The 21804-nt window shown below is 45.6% G+C and overlaps 2 protein-coding genes across 4 annotated transcripts in view; one reads left to right on the top strand and one right to left on the bottom strand.

Annotated features, from left to right (window-relative positions):
• The window catches only part of ADGRE3 (adhesion G protein-coupled receptor E3), a 41503-nt gene extending 40829 nt beyond the window's left edge, over nucleotides 1–674 (top strand). For both annotated transcript variants that reach the window (XM_073803212.1, XM_019934017.3), the window contains one exon: nucleotides 473–674. In XM_073803212.1, coding sequence (XP_073659313.1) covers nucleotides 473–611 — 139 coding nt within the window. In that variant the 3' untranslated portion in view covers nucleotides 612–674. The remainder of the gene's footprint in view (nucleotides 1–472) is intronic.
• CLEC17A (C-type lectin domain containing 17A) lies at nucleotides 354–20727 on the bottom strand. 2 transcript variants are annotated; one of them, XM_033854212.2, is made up of 12 exons: nucleotides 20629–20726; nucleotides 20412–20486; nucleotides 18405–18437; nucleotides 18272–18322; nucleotides 18147–18188; nucleotides 17931–17972; nucleotides 17161–17301; nucleotides 17013–17075; nucleotides 14882–14977; nucleotides 14520–14671; nucleotides 11125–11234; nucleotides 354–8623 (listed from the first exon to the last, which is right to left on the bottom strand). In XM_033854212.2, the coding sequence occupies exons 1-12, from the start codon at nucleotides 20669–20671 to the stop codon at nucleotides 8491–8493; spliced, it is 981 nt and encodes a 326-aa protein (XP_033710103.1). In that variant the 5' UTR covers nucleotides 20672–20726; the 3' UTR covers nucleotides 354–8490. The 2 variants fall into 2 exon arrangements, with proteins under 2 accessions (XP_033710103.1, XP_073659314.1); XM_073803213.1 differs by lacking the exon at nucleotides 17931–17972 and having other exon boundaries at nucleotides 20629–20727.
• Between the last annotated feature and the right edge of the window lie 1077 nt (nucleotides 20728–21804).

Raw genomic sequence — 21804 nt, 5'->3', positions numbered from 1 at the left:
GAGCTTGCAGGGGGCAAAGAGAGTATTTGTTGAGTTCTACAATGTGTAAGACACTATGGTAGGCAGTGGACGTACAAAAAGCAATAAGACCAACACAGTACCTGCCTTCAAGGAGCTTAGAGTCTAGCCTTTCTTTATGGACAAAAACCAACATCCAGGGGGCTGAAATTCTAGAGTAGGATACTATATCCAAACTTTTTTTCAAAAAAAGAATTCTTCAACCTGGATTTTTGAGAAGTCCTCCCACTGTAAGCTAAAGAAGGCCATACCTTTCCTAGGATTCCAAAATGCTAGGATATCATGCCATCATTGCCTGCTGGATGGAGATTTCTGGCTTTAACCCACTCCTGCTGTTTCTTTCTGTTTTGTTGTCATTCGTTCGTTCGTTCGTTTGTTTGTTTGTTTGTTTGTTCTATCCTTACATCTACCTTTAATCTAAACGTCTTGTTTGGGGGGGGGGCATGTTTTCCAGGACAAGTGAAAATACTAAAACTAGAACATTCAGCTCCTCATGGAAAGCCATACATGTGGATCTGGTTGGCATCATAAAGAATGAAGGTGGGGACAAGAAGAATCATCATACATGTCATTCCTGGAGAGGAAATGCTTAACCTTTACTTCCTGAAGTGTTTGTTCTGCATAATGTGCTCTCAATAAATGTGTATTCAATTGGACTTCTCTTCACTGATGTGTTCAATCCATGCTTGTTCCTGGATACACAAATCATGACCATTGCAAATATTCCCTGGACTTTTTGTAAATAAAGAAGCCCTTTTCAAGGCCTTTTTTCAGTTTCTTACTCTCTCTCCTCCTAAACTTGCTCTAAACTATGAGTTTAAACTAAATGAGTTTAAACTCATTGAGTCCCTCAAACCATCATCTTCTTCCAAACCATCATCTTTACCTCCTCTCTTATCCAGGCTAAATCTCGTGATCAACCATGTCAAATGATCCTCTCCCATGCTCTCAACACCATTGCTTCCTCAGTCTGATTCTACATTTAGCTGGGAATACCCAAATCCAGGACTGATCCAATCATGGCAGGCACTGTGGCTTGTCTACTCAGCAGCCATCATCACCATCACATGTTCCTTGTTGACAGAACCTTGATTGTTTTCATATTGGGGATAGCACTGTACCTGGGTCCAGAGGTCCATTGAGATTGGTCTCAGCCCAGTGATTCTCAACTGGAGGTGATTTATCCCCACCATTAGGGACATTTGGCAATGTCTAGAGACATTTTTGGTTGTCATGACTGGGGCAAGGGGGGATGCTACTGACACCGAAGTGACAGATGCCAGGGATGCTGTTGAATATCCTACAATACACAAGACAGCCCCCCACATATACAGCAAAGAACTGTCCATCCCTAAATATCAGTAGTTCTGAGGTTGAGAAACCTCCCAAACCATTGGCGATGGGCATTTGGATCAATTCTACCCACTGAGATATAAGAAACACCTACTGGAACATATATTCTGTCCTTGATAAAAACAAATACAAATTCAAGAAGAGCTTGCCGATTACTTCCTAGTTTTAGCTGCTATCATATAATAATATGAGGCTTGGAGAGAAGATATCATGGAAATACTAAGGGTGGAAGAGTGAAAAGACAGAAATAATCTGGGCTTTTATGACACTGTTGGGTTGCTGAACCAACCCTTGAACTTTTTCATATGTAAGACAAATAAACTCCTTTTGTTAAGCCAGTTGGGTCAGGTTAGCTGTTACTTGCAGTCCAAAGCATCCTTCCTTATGAACCAATCATGTCTCTTCTCTGCTCCCCATCAAGGCAGTGAGCTCTCAGAATCACTCAGCTAGGAGCCAATACAAATGTGTGTTTTCTGGTCTAAACAAGACCTTCCAGGCTACCTGGAACTCACTCTTCCTCTCCCTGGTCAACTTCCCCACATGGGGAGTTCTAGTTTTTCAGTTCTTTCCCCAATCTGCATCCTCTTTCTCTATATAAGGTAGAAGACTGTCTCCTACTTCACAGAGAAAATAAACACCAGCTTATGAAAACTCCCTCAACTTTCTGACATCCCTTACAATTATACCCACATCCACACTCATCCTTGATTCCTTCCCCCACTGATTCTCATCATCTCCTCCATTCTTCCACAATGGCAGAGAGGGTCCCTCTTCTTGTTTGAAACTAACCTCCACCGCTGTGCTTTGGATCTTGTCTCCTCCTGCCTCTTTGGGGACCTTTCTCCATTGATTATCTCCTCTCTCTCCTGAGTCTTCCATCTCTCTCACATCCTCACATTCCTCAGTGGCATTTAAATATGCTAAAGATGGATGAGCGGGACTTTCCTGGTGGTCCAGTGGTTAAGAATCCACCTTCCAATGCAGCAGACACGGGTTCGATCTCTGGTCGGGGAACTGAGATCCCACATGCTGCAGGGCAACTAAGCCCACGTTGGCAGCTACTGAGCCTGTGTACTCTGGAGCCCATGCACCACAACTAGAGAGCTTGCATGCTACAACTACTGAGACTGCGCACTCTAGAGCCCGCGCACCACGACTAGAGAGAAGAGCCTGTGTGGCAACAAAGAGCCCATGCACCACAATGAAAGATCCCGCATGCCACAACTAAGACCCAACACAGCCAAATAAATAAATAGATAAATAAATAAATACTTTTTTTAAAAATGGAGGAGCAAACTTCTTCTGTAAAGGGCCAGGTATTTTAGACTTTTCAGGCTAGATATAGTGATAGATAGGAAGATAGGTGATAGATAGACAGACAGACATAAATACATTTGTGTGATATGTGTGTAAAGGGATATATGTGTATATCACTTTAGAAATACAAAAACCATCCCTAGCTCACTGGCCATACAAAAACAGGCTGCAGGAAGGATTTGAGACACACACACACAATGCTATAGTTTGCTGGCCCCCATGATAAAGAAAGAGAGATGGCAGATTCTAGGAAAATGGCCATCTGCACACATCTCAGTTCCCCTCCACGCTCTACCTTAATATATCTGCCTCTTTGAACCAAAAGTCTGCTGGGACCCATGGCAGCTGGGTGGGCATGAGAGTGATATCTCTGGGGGGAATCCCCAAAGGGAAATCTGGGGTTGAAATGTCTCCCCTAGGCACCAGGTGGAAAGTTCCAAGGTAAGCTGAAGAATGCTCTGGGTGGAAGTCAGACAGTTCATCCTATGAAGAGTCTGATCCACCAGGGTCCACAGACATCCTGGGATAAGGTCAGCATCACTCCTGTGTGTGTGTGTGTCTGATCCATCTGGCTCCCAAGGACTCCAAAAGGAGCTCTGCTCCTGAATTTAGAAGAAAGCAAGGAGATTGGGGAGCAAGGAGGCACCTCTGCACACCTGCCTAGTGCACACATAGACCCCTGCAGGGAAGAATCCATCTCCTTTCATCACTTGGGAAACTGTCACCACTTAGAGTTCTCAACCCCCACATCTGAGCCCCAAAGAAAAATGACAGCCCGTGAGAGGCCCCCAACAGCCAAAAAGAGGATGGTCCAACATAATTGTCACCCGGGAAAATCGAGCTGCTGGAGTAGACAGACAACAACTTTAAACAAGAATAATAAAAAAGAAGAATGCAAGGAGGTTCAAGTACAGCACCAAAACATTCTATGGAACCAAATAAAAAGGGAATAAATAAAAAGATGAATTTTACTGGATGAATTAAAGAAGAGGATGAGACAAATTAGTGAGTTAGAAGACCATGTGGAAGAAATATCTCAAAAAAAAAAAGAAAAAAACAGAGCAAAAAAAATGCCAAAAGATGAAAATCATGAAGGAAAATGATCAGTCTTGGAGACCCAGGAGATCTACTATGGGAATAGTTGGGGGTAGAGGTTGGAAGAGTAGGGAGGAAGTATGTTCAGGTCTCTTCCACCCCAGAAGTTCCCCCTGCTACAATAACCATTCTATCTACTTCTCTTCATAGCCAAAATTCTAGAAAATTTGTTTACACCCTGCTGTGCCCACTTCCTCCCACCCTTCACTGCTCAGCCCGCAGTCTGATTTCTGCTTCCAACACACCCAAGAATGACTCAATGTCCCAAATACTTCCTCAGTGCTAAGTTCACTGATGGCTTCTCAGTCTTTTCTAACTTGACCTTTGGGTCACATTTCACTCTGTTGGTCCTCCTTTCTTCTCTTTTTTGACAATCAAGTATTTTTAGGTATTTTTTCCAACTTTATTGAGATATAATTAACAAACAAAATTTGTATATATTTAAGGTGTACAACATGATGATTTTATCTATGTATGCATTATCCCCTTTCCTTCTTGCAGCATTCTCTTCTCCTGGCTTCTCTAACACCACACTGTCCTCCTATAAGGGTGGTCAACTCATCCCAGTTCGCCCTGGACTTTCCCAGATTTGGCACTAAAAGTCCTGCATCCCAGAAACCCCTCCATCCCAGGAAAACCAGAATCATATTGCAATCTCATCTTCTCCTGTCCCATAGTGTCTTAGTTTGGGTTCCCCCAGGAGCAAATTCTGAAACAAGGATTCTAATGCAAGTAGTTTATTTTGGAGGTGATCCCGGTGAACACCAGCAGGGTTGCAAAGAAGTGAATCAGGGGAAGAAAGGAAGCCAATACAAGATGGGAGCTTAATCCCAGCAGGGACCTCTGGGCAATCACTTGGGACCTGCATCTCAGACTCATCTCACCTGAGGGATGAGGGAGCTGGGGCATGGGTATACCAAGTTCAGGCTTTGGTCGAGGATTGTTCCGGGAAGCATTTTCCCCCTGATGCTTCTCACCTGCCTTCTGCCAGATAAGGTGTTTTTCCAGTGGCAGCTGCTGGCCAACAGAAGTCACTGAAAATGTGAGGACTAAGGATATAAGCAGGGCATGACCACATCTGCTACATACAAGATTCTATCCTTGACCCAAGAGACGTTCTTAGAACTTGGCAGGAGTTCATGAACCACCTAAATTTAACTGTGTTGTTGGCATAAGTAATTTTCTTCCCCATCTCTAGTAACGATAACTCCTTCTTTCCTGCTAATGAAGCGGAAAACCTGGAGTCATTCTTTAGGCTTCTCTTTCTCTCACACCCAACATCCAATTCATCAGCAAATCTCACTCGCTGTATCTTCAAAATAGATCTAGAATTCTTCCTGCCTTCACAATTAGCTCCCTGGTCCCCATCATCCCTCACCTGCGTTATTGTAATAGCCCCAGGAGAGCCACAGAGATGATTTATCAACAGACTCAGAATCCAACTCCTGCGCTCCTACCTCAGTCCAGGATGTCTGTTCTATCATATCATGTTGTCCCTTTCCTATAACTGTGGGCTGAGGCAAGAGCCACAGGGTTAGAGTTTTCAGAGATAATTCAGGTTTACGGACAGTCCCTTGAATGGCAGCAGGTGCTACAGAGAGAGATCAACCACTGGAGGCACAGACTGAGTCCAAATACCATCTCTGCCACTTATCCACTAAATGACAATGGACAGGCCATGAGACCCCTCTGGGCCTCAGTTTTCCCAGCTATAAAATGGGGTTGGTAATTATTCCAACCTCACAAAATCATCATGAAGATTAAATGAGAGCTACTCCATCTATCTAGTGCATAATATATGCTTGACTAATCATGGCTTTTTTTTTTTTAACCACCAAGAATGCCCAACCTTTGGTCCCCTAGACCCAAAGAGGTAAAGAGAGCTTTCCCTGGTGGCACAGTGGTTAAGAATCCACCTTCCAATACAGGGGACACAGGTTCAAGCCCTGGTCTTGGAAGATCCCACATGCTGCAGAGCAGCTAAGCCCGTGCGCCACAATTACTGAAGCCTGCGCGCCTAGAGCCCATGATCCACAACAAAAGAAGACACCGCAATGAGAAGCCTCCGCACCGCAACAAAGAGTAGCCCCCGCTCGCCGCAATTAGAGAAAGCCCAATGGCAGCAAGGAAGACCCAATGCAGCCAAAAATAAATTAAATAATTTTTTTAAAAAAAAAGAGGTAAAGAGGACCTCCTTCATGTTTTCCTCTCTACCTGAAATTAGACAATCATGAGAGATGCAGAAGGGAGATAGGTTTGGACCAGCTCCACTATGGACCACTCCCCCACAGCATGACTCAGAGATGTGACCACAGCGCTCCTGCTTCCCCATTTCTCAGCACACATATTCGGGGAAACTGAAGTTTCCTCTTCCTCTTCTGACAAAAACAGTTTCTTGGGCCAAAGTTCCCCTGGGTAGAGGGCTTAGAACAGGATGCCCACCCACTCTGCAGTCTATGGGCCATATGGAGGGTTAGTTTCGATACTGATGAGTTGGGGGGCAGGTGTGGAGGTGGGAGGAGACAAGTACAGAGGGAACAGGAAGTGAGGTGAATGCCAATCCCCTGCTCCCACTGCTTCCCCTGCTCAGAGCCTCCTTGCCTTAATCACCCCCCCACGCCCACCCCCGCTCTCAGTCAAAACAGGAACTATTGTGCTATTAGTCAAGGGCACTTGTTGATCAATAAATTGACTGGCTTGTACCCACCCCTGGACACAAATGCAGGGATTGTCTAAAGAGATTGATGTGTTGAGTTGTGCTCAGCTGGGGGTAGTACCAGCCCTCTAGGGGGTGTTTTTGTTTTGTTTTGTTTTTTGTTTTGTTTTTTGCGGTACGCGGGTCTCTCACTGTTGTGGCCTCTCCCGTTGCGGGCCGCAGGCTCCGGACGCGCAGGCCCAGCGGCCATGGCTCACGGGCCCAGCCGCTCTGCGGCATGTGGGATCTTCCCGGACCAGGGCACGAACCCGTGTCCCCTGCATCGGCAGGCGAACTCTCAACCACTGCGCCACCAGGGAAACCCTAGGGAGTGTTTTTGATTAGCACAATGACTGGGAAGGACACCTCTGGCATTTAGTGGGTTGAATTGTGCACCCCCCTCCCAAAATTCACATGTTAAAGCCTTAACCCCCAGCCCACATAACCTCAGAATGTGGAGACTTTGGAGATAAAGTGTCCAAAGAGGTAATTAAATTAAATCATGTCATCAGGGTGGGCTCTAATCCAATATGTCTGGTGTCCTTAAAAGAAGAAGACAATGGGAATTCCCTGGTGGTCCAGCGGTTAGGACTCCTCACTTTCACTGCAGGGGCCCAGGTTCAATCCCTGGTCGGGGAACTAAGATCCCTCAAGCCGTGCCGTGCGGCCAAAAATAAATAAATATTTTTTAGAAAACAAGAAGATGAGATTATGACACAGACACTTACAAAGGGAAAACCACGTGAAGACACAGAGAGAAGACAGCCCATCTACAAGCCAAGGAGAGAGAGCTCACCAGAAACCAGCCACGCCAACACCTTGATCTCAGACTTCCATCCTCCAGAAATGCGAGACAATGCATTTCTGTTGTTTAAGCCAGTTGATGGCATTTTATTATGGCAGCCCCAGCAAACTGGCACAGTGGGCAAGGACCACACAATGAACTGGCATTTTGAGAAGCCTTTAACATAACTCATAAGTCAAGTGAATTCCTTCATCAAAGAGCTTTACAGACCGACAAACAGCCTAAAGGCACATGTGGGTAGATATCACCATTGTCCTGAGGATCTGACCAAGACGTGGCCTGCCACACTGGATGATTCAGCTGGTCTGTCTTTCTAGAAGTTCCATGTCTTGGCAGAGGTCTGATGCCACCACTTAGCTTGGGCAGACCTCACCCAGGACATCGAAAAAGCTTCATGTCAGGAATAATTTTGCCCCACCTGCTTCCCAGAAGCTGGTCCGCATCAAGTAGGCAGTAAGGGATCCCAGTCCCAGCATATCATGGTCCAGAGGAGCCAGGGTATTTTCTGTTCCAGCTCAATCAGTGCCAGACCTGGAGCTCCCAGAATCAGTATCATTTCCTAAGAGCCAGGGACTTGGTGACTTTCCTCCAGACCCCAGAACTGGGAGACCATTACCAAGACCTGGTGTCTCTCCAGCTCACCATCCGCTATAGACTGAGTTTTATGTCCCCCCCCCCAAAAAAACTCATATGTTAAATTCCAACCCCCAATGTGATGCTATTAGGAGGTTGGGACTTTGGGAGTGATTAGGTCATGGAGGTGCAGCCCTCATTAATGGGATTAGTGTCTTTATAAAAGGGACCGCAGAGAGCTCTCGCCCCTCTCAGGATGTGAGGACTCGGTGAGAAGATGGCATCTATGAACCAGGAAGCAGGTCGTCACTAAACACTGAATCTCCCTGGGCCTTGATCCTGGGCTTACGAGCTTCCAGAACTTTGAGAAATAAATGTCTGTTATTTATAAGCCATCCACTCTACAGTATTCTGTTACAGCAGGCTGAACAGACTAAGACACCATCCAACTGAACAAGCCCTCACGTCCTCGCCCTAGAAACGATCTGACTTGCACCCCAGGGAACTCGCTACATCCAGGCTGCTGGTTCCATCTTGGGCACGTCCACATCAGTTCTCAGAGGGCAGGAGGTTCTCATGTCCAAAAGCCAAGGGGTACCGGGTACGGACCCCCACCCAACCTCAGCTCTTGGGTTCAACAGGAACATTTCCGCTCACAAATCCAATATGTAGTTTTGTCGCAAGAGAGGTCATTCCAGGTGCCACCTTTGTTCATGCTGGCACAGTCCTCATCATGGAGGTTGTTGGGTTCCTGTGGGTCCCAAAAGCTGGATAAAGGAAAAAGTGCATATAGGGAGGGATGAATAGGTGGAGCACAGGGGGTTTTTCAGGGCAGTGAAACTATTATTCTATATGATACTGTGATGGTAGATGCATGACATCATGCATTTGTCAAAACCCATAGAATGTACAGCACAAAGAGCGAACCCTAATGTAAACTATGGACTTTAGTCCATAATAATGTATCTATATTGGTTCATCATTTGTAACAAATGCACCACACTAATGCAAGGTGTTAATAATAGAAAAAAAAGTGTGAGGGACAGAAGGAATATGGGAACTATATGTACCTTCTAACTGTACCTTCTTCTCAATTTTTCTGTAAATCTAAAACTGCTCTAAAAAATAAAGTCTGACTCAGACATAAAAAAAGAATGAAATTTTGCCATTTGCAACAACATGCATGGACTTGGAGGGTATTGTGCTGAGTGAAATAAGTCAGACAGGAAAAGACAAATACTATATGATATCACTTATATGTGGAATCTAATAAATACAACTAACTAGTGAATACAACAACAAAGAAACAGACTCACAGATATAGAGAACCAACTAGTGGTTACAAGTGGGGAGAGGAAAGTGGGGAGGGGCAATACAGGGGTAGGAGAGAAAGAGGTACAAGTTATTAGGTATAAATAAGCTACAAGGATATATTTTACAACACAGGGAATATAGCCAATATTTTATAATAACTATAAATGGAGTATAACCTTTAAAAATTGTGAATCACTATATTATACCCCTGTGACTTATATAATACTGTACATCAACTATACTTCAATTAAAAAAATAATAAAAGAAAACAGAAAAAAGAATAAAGTTTATTCATTTTAAAAAAAAGACTATCGGAAAAAAAGAAAAAGAAAGGCCTTCATTGTTCAGGGCTCTTTCTGCCATCCAAATCTTTTCTCAGCCTTTCAGAATTACCTAAACATGCTGCATTATCCCCTTCACCCCAGCAGCTTGTCTGTTCTAACTCAGCCCCACCTCCTGTTCACCAGAAATTCTCCCAGCCCCTGAATCTGTTTCCTGCATCTGGTCAGTTTCTGCTTCCTCTTCCAAAGAACACTTCTGTTATACCACGTTCCTCCCAACCTTCTAGGTATTGTAATGTCTTAGGTCATGTTCCCTTAAAGCAGAGCCAGATTTGGCAATTCGGGTGCAGAGGATTTATTAAGGGCTGTCCTCAGGAGATAGGGAGTGAGAGAAACAGGATGTGGCAGCAGATAGAATTGAGCAAGGATGTAGGTTCAGCCTGATCTAGCCTCAGCCCGATCCCACAGGAAACTCTGAAATTTGAATAGCACCACAGAGTTATTCCAACTTGAAACAAGGGGTCCAGGCTTCTCTTAACTGGTCACTCTCTGTGGCATGACCCCAATGGGAGTGGAGTAACCTCCTAGCTGAACAGGCTTCCATTCAGCTGAAGCCAGCTCTCTGGAGAAAGCATAACTGTGAACTTTTAGCAGTCAATGCCCCCTGCTGGAGGGAGCCCTCACCAGCCCCATGAAGGGATATGAGCTGAGCACCTGCAGTGCCACACCATGCCATGACATCTCAATTTGCAGAGCTCTGCCTCCTTCCAGGAATCTTTAATAAAAAATAAAATCCCCAGACAAAACACTAATATCTCTAATATAGAAAGAGCTCCTAGAGATCAGTAAGAAAAAGACCAAAACCACAATATAAAAAAATACACAAAAGATATGAATAGATAATTCACAGAAAAGTTAATACATATGGCTATTAAACATATGAAAATACACCCAACCTCAGGGATAAGAGAAATGCAAATTAATACTACACTGGGTTTCCATTTTTCACCTACATATAAACCAACAAAATTCCAAAAGTTTGATGAATGTGTGGGCAAAAAATTATAGTCAAGCTGGTGAGAGAATAAATTGGTATAACCAGTATGGGGGACAATTTGTTAATATTTATTTAAAATACAAATACATACACTCCTTGAGAAAGTAAAGCATAATGGCTAAGAGCATAGAGTTTTAAGCCAGGTTGGGTGGCACTGCCACCTGCTAGCTGTCTGACCTTGGGAAGGTTGCTTAACCTCTCTGTGCCTCATTTTCCATACCTTCAAAATGGAGATAATAATGGTACTCACTTTACAGAATTATTAAGAAGATTAAATAAATGAGCTAATATAAAGAGTGCCCAAAAAATGAGATCCTGTTCATCCTTTTAGCAAATCAAAATCTTCCTCTTCCTCTTGCCCTACAGCCATGCCTCCTTTTCCTTTTTCTCCCCCCAACCATTGGTCCGGGGACTTGATATGTTTGAGCAGTTGTGCTAAAGGTTGAGATGTTTCAATGGAGGAAAAATTAAAGTACAGGCACCAGAAGTCCTATCAGAAAAAAAAGCACCCTTGTGCCTCCCAGTCCAGCTCAGCCTGGAATTCTAAAGAATCTGCTGGTTTGGACTTCACAAGGACTTACAAGGAAGAGAGATCCCAAGAGCCCTGGATACTTGCCTGAAAGTGATGGGTGACCCATCCAGCCACCTCCAGTCCCCTTCACGGTTTTTGTCGTTCAGCCCCAACCAGTATACCCGAGGAGAGCCATGAGCCTTGGCCACAAAGTTCTGCAAGTACAAACTTCATTCAGCCATCAGTTCTTCTACACACCCTCTGCTCTGTCCCACACACATTTAGGGCTTGTGAGTGCCACCCCAATACCCTTCCCAGTCCCCATGGCATGCAGAACAAGATCAACGCATTCCTCCCACTTGAGCATGTTCAGTGGTAATAGTCATGCCACCTTCTTGCAAAACCTATGAACCACTCTGTGCCTCAGTTTCCACCTCTGTAAAATGGGATAATAGTAGCTACCTCCTCATAGAGTTATTGAGAGGGTTGAATGAATTAGTATGCATAAAGAGCTTGAAACAGTGTCTGACATGCAGTAAGTACTATGACATCTTAACGTTTAACATTATATAATTTAAGGAACATTTTAATAATAATAAGTGATATCTTGATTTCCCTGGTACTTTCACGCCACCCTGCAGTCCTCATCTGCATCCAGGCAGAAGAACTTGGGTGGCGGGGGAAGGAAAGGAATGGGGATTCCTGGCTTTTATATTTCCAAAGCCCAGGCCTTTGGGAGAAAAGAAAGGACTTGGGCAAAATACAAAAGATTAGGAAGAAAATGAAAATATCATGATTTAAAGCAACTCCTCTCCAGGCAAACTGATCTATGGTAAGGGAAACCAGATAAGTAGTTCCCTAGGGTGGGGGTGGCGTGACTGGGAAAGGGGCATGAAAGAACTCCCTGGGTGGTAGAAACATTCTAAATCTTGACTGGGTTGACAGTTACACAGGTGTATACATATGCCAAAACTCAGTGAATGTACACTTAAGATCTGTGCATTTTACTGTATGCAAATCATATCTCATTCACTCAACCTTATTCAAGACCAAGATTCCCTAAAAGGTAGAGAGGAAAGATTGCAATATGAAGGAAATTATGGAGATGTAGACATGGTGGGTGCCAGAAAGAGGGCTCTGCATTTCATTCCCTGGTAGAGTCCGAGGTGATGGCCAAAACCTCAGATGGGTATGAAAACTCTAAAAAGTAGAGTGTACCTCGACCCTGTTGCCTGGGTAAAGCCCCAGAGAAGTATCAGGAAACCAGAAAGAGAAAAGAGCTGCTTGGTCCATCAAATTAGAATAGTGCCTAGCACATAGTAGGTGCTCAAAAATTGTTCGTTGAATTAATAAGTTAATAAGTGACCTACACACTTTGCACAGATATCTCATTTGATCTTCATTGTGACCTACTGAAGCAAGGATTGTTAACCCCATTTTATAGATGAGAAAATTGAGGCAGAGAGAAGTTAAGTAATTTGTCCAGGATCATTCATCCAGTGGATGTCCCAGTGGATACCAGCTTGGAGTAAAGACCTTGAGGACCAGACATGTACTACCCTCCGCCTTGACCCCATATAAGCTGTTCCTACTCAGAAGAAAGATAGAAGATCTCAACTGACAGATAAAATTTCCACCCTCCTGATATAATGGGAGCTCAAAAGAGGCAGGAAATGAGTTATTTAAAGAAAACAAAGTTATATTTCTTATGCACCTGAGTTTAGGGAGTATGACTTATACCTCCCCATCATCTTATTACATCTAATTAAATTACATCATCTAATTTAATCTCAAAAAAACCCCCTCTGTACTACCTACTCATACAAGTGATGCTATGAAACAGAAAGATTTTTTTAAAATAGAGGGAAAAAAATAGGATGGTAGGCCTAAATCTAACCAAATCAATAATTACATTAAATGTAAATGGTCTTAAAACACCAATTAAAAGCCAGAGATTGTCAGATTGAATTTAAAATATATATGTAAGACCCCACTATATGCTATCTACAAGAAAACTACTTTTTTTTTTTTTTTTTTTTTTTTGCAGTACACGGGCCTCTCACAGCTGTGGCCTCCCCCGTTGCAGAGCACAGGCTCCAGATGCGCAGGCCCAGTGGCCATGGCTCGCGGGCCCAGCCACTCCACGGCATGTGGGATCCTCCCAGACCAGGGCACGAACCCGCGTCCCCTGCATCGGCAGGCGGATCCCCAACCACTGCGCCACCAGGGAAGCCAGAAATCTACTTTTAAAATAATGACATAGACAGGTTAAAAATAAAAGGATGGGAAAAGATAAACCATGCAAACACTAATCAAATAGTGCTATGAAGCTTATGGCCAAGAATATGGACTTTGAAACCAGCTTTCTGGGCTCAGATCCTAGCTCTGACACTTACTAGTTGTAATAAGCAAGTTGCTTAAGTGAAATATGCCTCAGTTTCCTCATCTGTGAAGTACTGATATGTAATGATATATACTGTGTACAAATGGTCTTACCACCTAGCTTTGGTAGTATTAAGTCATTAAAGTTATTTACACATATTCCAATTCTCCTTCTACATAAACATTGATGAAACCGTCTTTCCCTGCATCTTAAAGCATAGCAGTGCCCATGGGACTTTCTTTGTGAGTGCACATAGGTAGAAGTTTTAAAAGTCAGTGTATGACTTGCCTCATACACTTCCATCATTGAGCTATAGGGACTGTCTGTTACTTCAGCATAACATAACGTATCCTGACTCACACGCTAATTTATAGAGCTGTTGTTAGAATTACGTGAATGCATGTAAGATGTTTAGAATACAGCCTAGAGAATAGAAAGTGCTACCTAAGAGATAGCCATTATATTATATCTCCATGTTAGAGGGAAAACTGAGACTCAGAGAGGATAAGTAAACACAATCAGGATTTGAACTCAAGCAAAGCATACCCCCTTAACCTTCATATTAAAAGTTTTAGTGGGGACTTCCATGGTGGCGCAGTGGTTAAGAATCTGCCTGCCAATGCAGGGGACACGGGTTAGATCCCTGGTCCGGGAAGATCCCACATGCCGCGGAGCAACTAAGCCCGTGCACCACAACTACTAAGCCTGCGCTCTAGAGCCCATGAGCCACAACTACTGAAGCCCACATGTTCTAGGGTCCGCGTGCCACAACTACTGAGCCTGTGTGCTGCAACTACTGAAGCCCGCATGCCTAGAGCCCATGCTCTGCAAGGGAAGCCACTGCAATGAGAAGCGGGCACACCACAACGAAGAGTAGTCCCTGCTTGCCGCAACTACAGAAACCCCACGCACAGCAACGAAGACCCAACATAGCCAAAAATATTTTTTAATTAAAAATAAATTTTAAAATAAAACATATTATTAAAAAAGAAAAAGTTTTAGTGACTCAAAAGCAATTCCAGTTTCTCTACATCCAGGCCTGAGAAGGATATGTAAATCCTAGAAGAGAGGCAGGCTGGCCCTGCTGGTTCTCAAGGGCTTGGTAGGGACAGCTCACCTGCTCAGCAAAGTTACTGATGATGACCAAGTGAGAGTAATTCTCCTGGCAGAACTTCCGGGCTTCATCCCATGACTTGGTGCTTGGAGAGAAGTAGTAACACTTACCCTGAAAAGGGAGCCAGCCCTCAGGGCAGGTGACCCTGGTACAGTCTGGGGACAGGATAGGATTCTGTCAGAGTGGGCCCAGAACCAGAGTAATGTACATGGTATGCCATGTACAGTTGTGCAGGCTATGCACTGCTCCACTCCAGGTTGGCACCACTCACATAGATTACACTAAGAATCACTTCCATGGATTTATGCAGGGTAGCAGCTCTGCCATGTCCCCCATCTCAGGGAAGTTCCCCAAGTCCCACTCACCTAATAAGCCCCGAAGTTCCAGCAGGGACTGGTTGGTGTCAGCTCTTACTCGTTCAATGTCCTTCTTCAGGCCGGCTAGCCCCGCCATGCCAGTCACTGTCAGCAGGGATGGGCTGTGGGGTTAGAGACCCAAACCCCCACCTACCCACCTACCCATCACTGACTGCAGACACACCAGAGAACAGCAAGAGCTGTGTTCCCCCACTGCACCCATGTTCTACTGGGTGGTGGTAAAACTCAAAAACACATGCTCAGTGCCCAAGAAGAGCCCTAATGTGACTCCAAGGAGAGATTAATCCCTGAGGCATGGGGAAGAGTAAAGATGGTGGGCTTCTTGCAGGAGGTGGGTTTTAAAGGAAAATGGTGATTCCGTATCTCTAAGGGGATGGGGAGGCACAGTAGGCAGGAGCCACCTTGGAAGCAAAGGTCCAGAGACAAGCATGTTGGGAAAGACTGGTGCAGTAGAGGTCAAGCAGAACCTCACAGGAGCTTGAGCTCAAGGTGGGAAGAGGTCTGGTGTCTGGGTCCTTAAATGCAAAGCTAAAGGTTTTGTGTTGGACTCCGGGCAGTGAGAAGCCATTGATGGGTTTTGACTGGAAGAGTGGCTTGGTCTGAAGTGTGGGGTGAAGAATTGTGGAATGGAGCAATTTTCAGACTTCAGGAATCATACTGAAAGCCTCTTCTACAACTAATGTATGTGTTCCCACTACTTTCACACAAATTTGCCCTCTCCCAATACTCCCCAGGGCCACCACTAGATGGCCCTTCAGTTGGACAAGACAGAAATCTTAGATAGAGAGATGATAGACAGACAGATAGATAACATATACGTTATCCTTGACACTCTTCCCTCTCACTCACCACCATTCCCACTCACTCATCCCCAGTCTGGTCAATTTTACCTCCTAAATCTTTCCACTCCACCTACTACTCTTCATCCCCACAACCACAACTCTTATCCAAGCATCCATCATCTCTCAATTACCCAATTTCACCATTCTCCTCCCTTGTACTTATGTCGCCTCCTACCACAGGGCCTTTGCACATGCCTAAGACCCTGAACTCCTTACCAAGTTAACTCCTCTCCCTTCACACAGCTATAGTACCATTTCCCTAGCGAAACTCTATATGACACTCTCAAAGATAAGATCAAGACCCCTTGTTAGATTTTTTCATAGAATTGCCTTCCTCTTCCTTTGGACTATTCATCAAAACTTGGAATTTTACCCTCATTTGGATGATAATTTGGTAAATGGCTGTCTATGCTTGTACTGTCCAACAGAAACAAGATGTGAACCACATAGGTAATTTTAAATTTTCTAGTGTTTTAAAAGTCAAAAGAAAGTAAAATTAATTTGAATGCCATTTTTGTTTATCTCAATATATCCAAAATATTAGCATTTCAGTGTATAATCAATATTAAAGATTATCATTATTATTGATATATTTGACATTATTTTGTAGCAAATCTTTGACATATGTATCTTTTGGTTGGGTTTTTTGGTTTGTTTTGTGGTTTTGGTTTTTTTGTTTTGGCCGTGCCACGTGGCTTGTAGGATCTTAGTTCCCCAAGCAGGATCAAACCCGGGCCCAAGGCAGTGAAAGCGCTGAGTCCTAACCACTGGACCTCCAGGGAATTCCCATGAAATCTGTATGTATTTTTTTTTAAGATTTTTTTCGATGTGGACCATTTTCAAAGTATTGAATTTGTTACACTATTGCTTCTGTTTTACATTTTTGTTTTTTTGGCTGCGAGGCATGTGGAATCTTAGTTTCCCGACCAGGGATGGAACCCGCACTCCCTGCACTAGAAGGCAAAGTCTTAACCACTGGACTGCCAGGGAAGCCCCCCGTATGTATTTTAGGCTTACAGTATATCTCAATCCAAAATGACCACATTTCAAGTGCTCAACAACCACAGTGACTCATGGTCGCCATATTGGACAGTGGAGGTCTAGACACACACACACACACACTCCACAGGGACAGGGACTATGTCTGATGTGTTAACCATCTTACCCACCCATCCCCCACCCTGCTACCTAGCACAGTGCCTAGCAAAGATGGCATTGGGGTTGGTCATGTTCGTGCTCAATACGCATGGTTTGAAGGGATGATTGAAAGCACTCACCATTTGCTCGCCATGCCATCTGCTGAAAGGTTAACATCCTCAGCTCTTCCACCACCTCCCGGTCTATGAGAAGGAGTCCAGCTTGAGCCCAAGTCCTCCCATACCCCTTCCCCAATTTCTCTGCATGTCCCATCCTCACCTTACTCACATTTAATCAGGGTAACAGCCAGACCAGTGCAGCCCATGAGCAGTGACACCACCACCAGCAGACACACGTACACCATCAGTCTCTCCTCCTGGTAACACCTAAGACCTCCGGACTTCTGACTGATCCAGGGCACTGGAGTGGCTGGGGGGAAGAGATGGGGACAGAGAGACTGATGCTGGTGCTTCAGATAGTGAGGAATGGACCCTTGAGCTTTCCTCCAAGAGCAGGGGGGGCAAATGACTATGGTCATGACTATATCACCAGGTGGGGTCAGCAAGAGAATATCAGGGAGAGAAAACGCTAAAGAAGCCCAGAGCATTTGTGGAATATACAATACGCCACACATTCTGTCACACCCTTATTATTTTACTGGCTCCTCACCCTTATGACGTAGCTATAAATAGTATTCCCATTTTGCAAATAAGTGAACTGAGGGCTTGGAGAGGTCATGCATAACTTGGACCCAGCTCTTCTCTTAACATTTAGGATGCACTCCAGCAGCCCCTGCCCAAGCTGCTCCCTGGTGGCCCAAGCTGTGGACCCTTGCATCTGGGGCAGAGAACATTTCCCATAACTTATAGGCAAGCAGGAGGTAGGGCTTGAAGAGTACCTGGTGGATATCCTGGGTCCCTGGGGGTCTGGTTTAGACTCAGAAAGGAGGAGCTTCTGAAAGGAAATGTTTCTCTACCAGGGTCTCACTCCAGAGCTATAGGTCTCAAATACACTGGCCACCATGAGAGGGGAGATAGAGGTAAACCTAAAGGACTTACTGGCTATAGGCAGCTGGGATGGAGGATGTACAAGATCAGTGCCTGGGAGAAAGGCAAGAGAGGTTTATTCATAAGTCACTGAAAGACTTCGTCTTCCAAGATCAACAACCTCCCCCCAAGCCCTCTGATTTGTTCTTTGGTCAGAATTGGGGGACTGGAGGGAGGACTTCCAAGTGTCCGCTCTCAGGCTTCGTAATGGGTATTCCCACTGCTCACCCAGTTGAGGAGTTGTGCAGGTGACAGGGGTGAGGTTCAGGCCTGGAAGGGGTCAGAAAGACAACAGTCATGCAGAGCAGGGCTTCAGCCAAGTGAACAGGAAGGTCCCAGCCCTAGATGCTCACCTGTGTTCTTCAGGAGCTTGCAGGGAAGTGGGGGGTTCTCTGTTTTCTTTCCTGAGGAGGAAGGAATGGTTGCTCAGGCCCAGATCAGGATAAAGCCAGCACTGGGTCTCCTGTACCCCCAGCCCCAGCTCACCTGCCCTTGGAGGCCTTGGTGGAGCCGTCCAACCTGGCGAAGAGAAGCTCAGCATTACAGCCGGTCCAAGGATGGGAATGAGGTGGAAAGGCAGTGATGGAAACAGGATTGACATGTACGCACTGTTATATTTCAAATAGATGACTGGGACTTCCCTGGTGGTGCAGTGGTTAAGAATCCACCTTCCAATGCAGGGGGCGCTGGTTTGATCCCTGGTTGGGGAACTAAGATCCCACATGCCGTGGGGCAACTAAGCCTGCGTACTGCAACTACTGAGCCCGCACCCTCTGGAGCCCATGCGCCACAAATAGAGAGGCCACGCACTGCAACTACTGAACCCACGTTCTCTAGAGCCTGCATGCCACAACTAGAAAGAGGCCTGTACGCTGCAATGAAGAGCCCGCACACCACAAGGAAGATCCCGCAGGCCACAACTAAGACCCAGTGCAGTCAAATAAATAAATAAATATTTTCAAATAAATAAATAAAAATAAAATAGATGACCAGCAAGGACCTATTGTAAAATTAATTAATTTATTATTTTTTTAAAAAAAAGAGGGACTTCCCTAGCGGTCCAGTGGTTAGGACTCTGCACTTCCACTGCTGGGGGCACAGGTTCAATCCCTGGTCAGGGAACTAAGATCCCGCATGCCGCATAGTGTGGCCAAAAAAAAGAAAAAAGAAACAGGATTGAGATTGCAATGGAGGGTTAGGGATGGGGTTGTGCATGAGAATGGAATTGGGCTTAGGGATAGGGACAGGATTAAGATACAGTGACCAACCATCCTGAATGACCCAGGACTTTCCTAATTTTAAAACAGGAAGTCCCACATTCCAAGAAATCTTTCATCTCTGCACAGACTGGGACAGTTGATCCCCCTAAGTTAAAGACACAAGTGAGTTTGGGTATGGGAATAGAGTCAAGGTTAAGGTTGGGATGAGGGTTTGGATTGAGATGATGGGGTTGAAGAAGGGTCAGGGATAGTGATGGACATGGGAGTAGGTTTGTGATTCAGAGTGTAGTTGGGGTGAAGAATGGGGCTGTAGCTGCATTGGGGAATGGGGGAGAAGTTGAGGTTGGGTTGTAGTTGTGTTGGGGCTTGGTGATAGTTTTGATTTGGACAGGAGATGGGTTGGAGATGGGGCTGCATTTGGAGTTGGGGGTGGGACCTAAATTTGGGGAAGGGGTGGCCTTGAAGACAGCGATGGGGTGGGTCTTCGGGTTGGGTTTGGGGACCATGCTGGGACCAAGATGGATTTGGAGACGGACAGGCAAAAAGCAGAGCCCAGGGGCTTCCCCTGGTGGGAGTTTACTCAGGGAAACCTCAAAGTCTCCACTGTGTTTTTTTCGTTTGGCCCTGCCACGCAGCTTGCGAGATCTCAGTTCCCCAACCAGGGGTGAAACCCAAGCCATGGCAGTAAAAGCGCCCAGTCCCAACCACTGGACCCAAAGCCTCCACTTTTATATACACTTATTGGACTCTTGTTGAGTCCCTGGCCAGGCATGGCCCACCCAAGTCTAAAGGCAAATTTGGGCCCTGGGTGTGAATGCGAAGAGGTTGGAGAGACAACAGTCCACTCACAGCTTCTGAAATACTGGCTTTCATGTCTCGGGGCCTTTGCATCCACCTGTTCTTTTCTGGGCTTCTCTTCTTAACAAACTCCTGTTCATCCCTCAAGTCTCACTCCAATGTCCCCTCATCTGACCCCGAATCCTCCCACTAGTGCAGGCAGACCCCTCAATTACCCTCAGGATTTCCCCAATTTCATAATCCCTCCCCTCTCAGACCTGCTCACCCAAGACTATGCCCAAAGCTGCCTCCCCCCATCAGACTGAGAGACCCTCAGGGTGGACGCATGGATACTCCCACCATCATGGTGCCCAGTATGGGCAGGCTGACCATGTATGTCTGCAGTGCCCAGCTAGTTCCCCCTGGGGAGTCTGTTCCCCAACCTCATCCCTCAAATCACACATCTCTTCACCTGGCCTCTGAGAGGTCCTCTTACCTGGCTTGGGAGGAAGGTCCTTGTACGGTGGTGCCGTGTTCTCATAATCATCATCATCATCCTCTTCTCTGGGCCCTTCCAGAGGAAAGGCAAGTGAGAGCCCAGCCCATTCCCTCCTCTGTCCCTCACACCCTGGTCTCTGGCCCCAAGGTGGGAATACTGTAACCTGGGTCCTGACCACCCCTGGTCCCCAGCCCATGCCTGGCCAGGGCCATACCTGGCAGGTCCCTGCACCCAGAGTTAGTATACAGGGTGCACATGACTGCAGCTAACACAGGAGCCTGAGAAGAAGCAGGCAGAGCTCGACAGCTTCTTCTCCTTGTGTCCTCAACTCAGGTGACTAGGTTTTTTCTCAGTTCCTTTTTTCTTTAAAAGTCAAGAACATGCAAATCTATCTTGAGGGGAACACCACAGACCGCACACACACACACACACACACACACTTATTCTTCTCCCCAGTTTGGATTCATGCATAGAAATAACAATGACAACAGCCCCTGCATTTGAGTTCCTACACGGCACCAAGCCCTGGGTGAAAAATAGATAAGCTCCTTCCTTCATGAAACTTCAGTCGAGACAGGAGAGACAATAAACCTATAAAGAAATATAGAAATAAGCAATATGGTTTGGTTTTTAATTTTATTTCCAATAGTAACTAAGTATTACCTTAAAATAAAATAAAACAGGGTAAAGGGATAGGATGGGGGCTAATGTAGAGAGGTGGTCAGGGGAGGCCTCCCAGAGGGGTTGACATTTACAACAAGACGTTAAAGTAATCGGTGCTAAGTACTCCCACATTCCCACAGTGAAGTTTTAGGCTCACTGTGGCTACATAACAAATTACCCCAAAACTTCATGACTTAAAAAAACAGTAGGGGGCTTCCCTGGTGGCTCAGTGGTTGAAAGTCCGCCTGCCGATGCAGGGGACACGGGTTCGTGCCCCGGTCCGGGAAGATCCCACATGCTGTGGAGCGGCTGGGCCCGTGAGCCATGGCCACTGAGCCTGCGCGTCCAGAGCCTGTGCTCCACAACGGGAGAGGCCACAATAGTGAGAGGCCCGCGTAGTGCAAAAAAAAAAAACAAAAAACAGTAGGCATGTATTATCTCACAGTCTCTGAGGCTCAGGGATTCAAGAGCAGCTGTGTGGTTCTGGCTCGGGATCTCTCATAAAGTTTCAGTCAAGATGTTGCCCAGGGTTGCGGTCATCAGAAAGCTGGGCTGGGGCTAGAGGATCTCCTCCACGACGGTACACTCCCATGGCTGTTGGCAGGAGGCCTCAGTTCCTCGCCATGTGAGCCTCTCCCAAGGGCTGATTGAGTATCCTCACAACATGGCATAGGCCAACATGGAAGCCACAAAGCCTTGTATGATCTAGCCTCACAAATCACAAACT

This window comes from Tursiops truncatus, chromosome 3 (genome assembly GCF_011762595.2).
Source record: "Tursiops truncatus isolate mTurTru1 chromosome 3, mTurTru1.mat.Y, whole genome shotgun sequence".
Classification (NCBI taxonomy): Eukaryota; Metazoa; Chordata; class Mammalia; order Artiodactyla; family Delphinidae; genus Tursiops; species Tursiops truncatus.
Note: the sequence above shows the minus strand (reverse complement) of the source record. Positions and strands in the feature narration are given on the sequence as shown.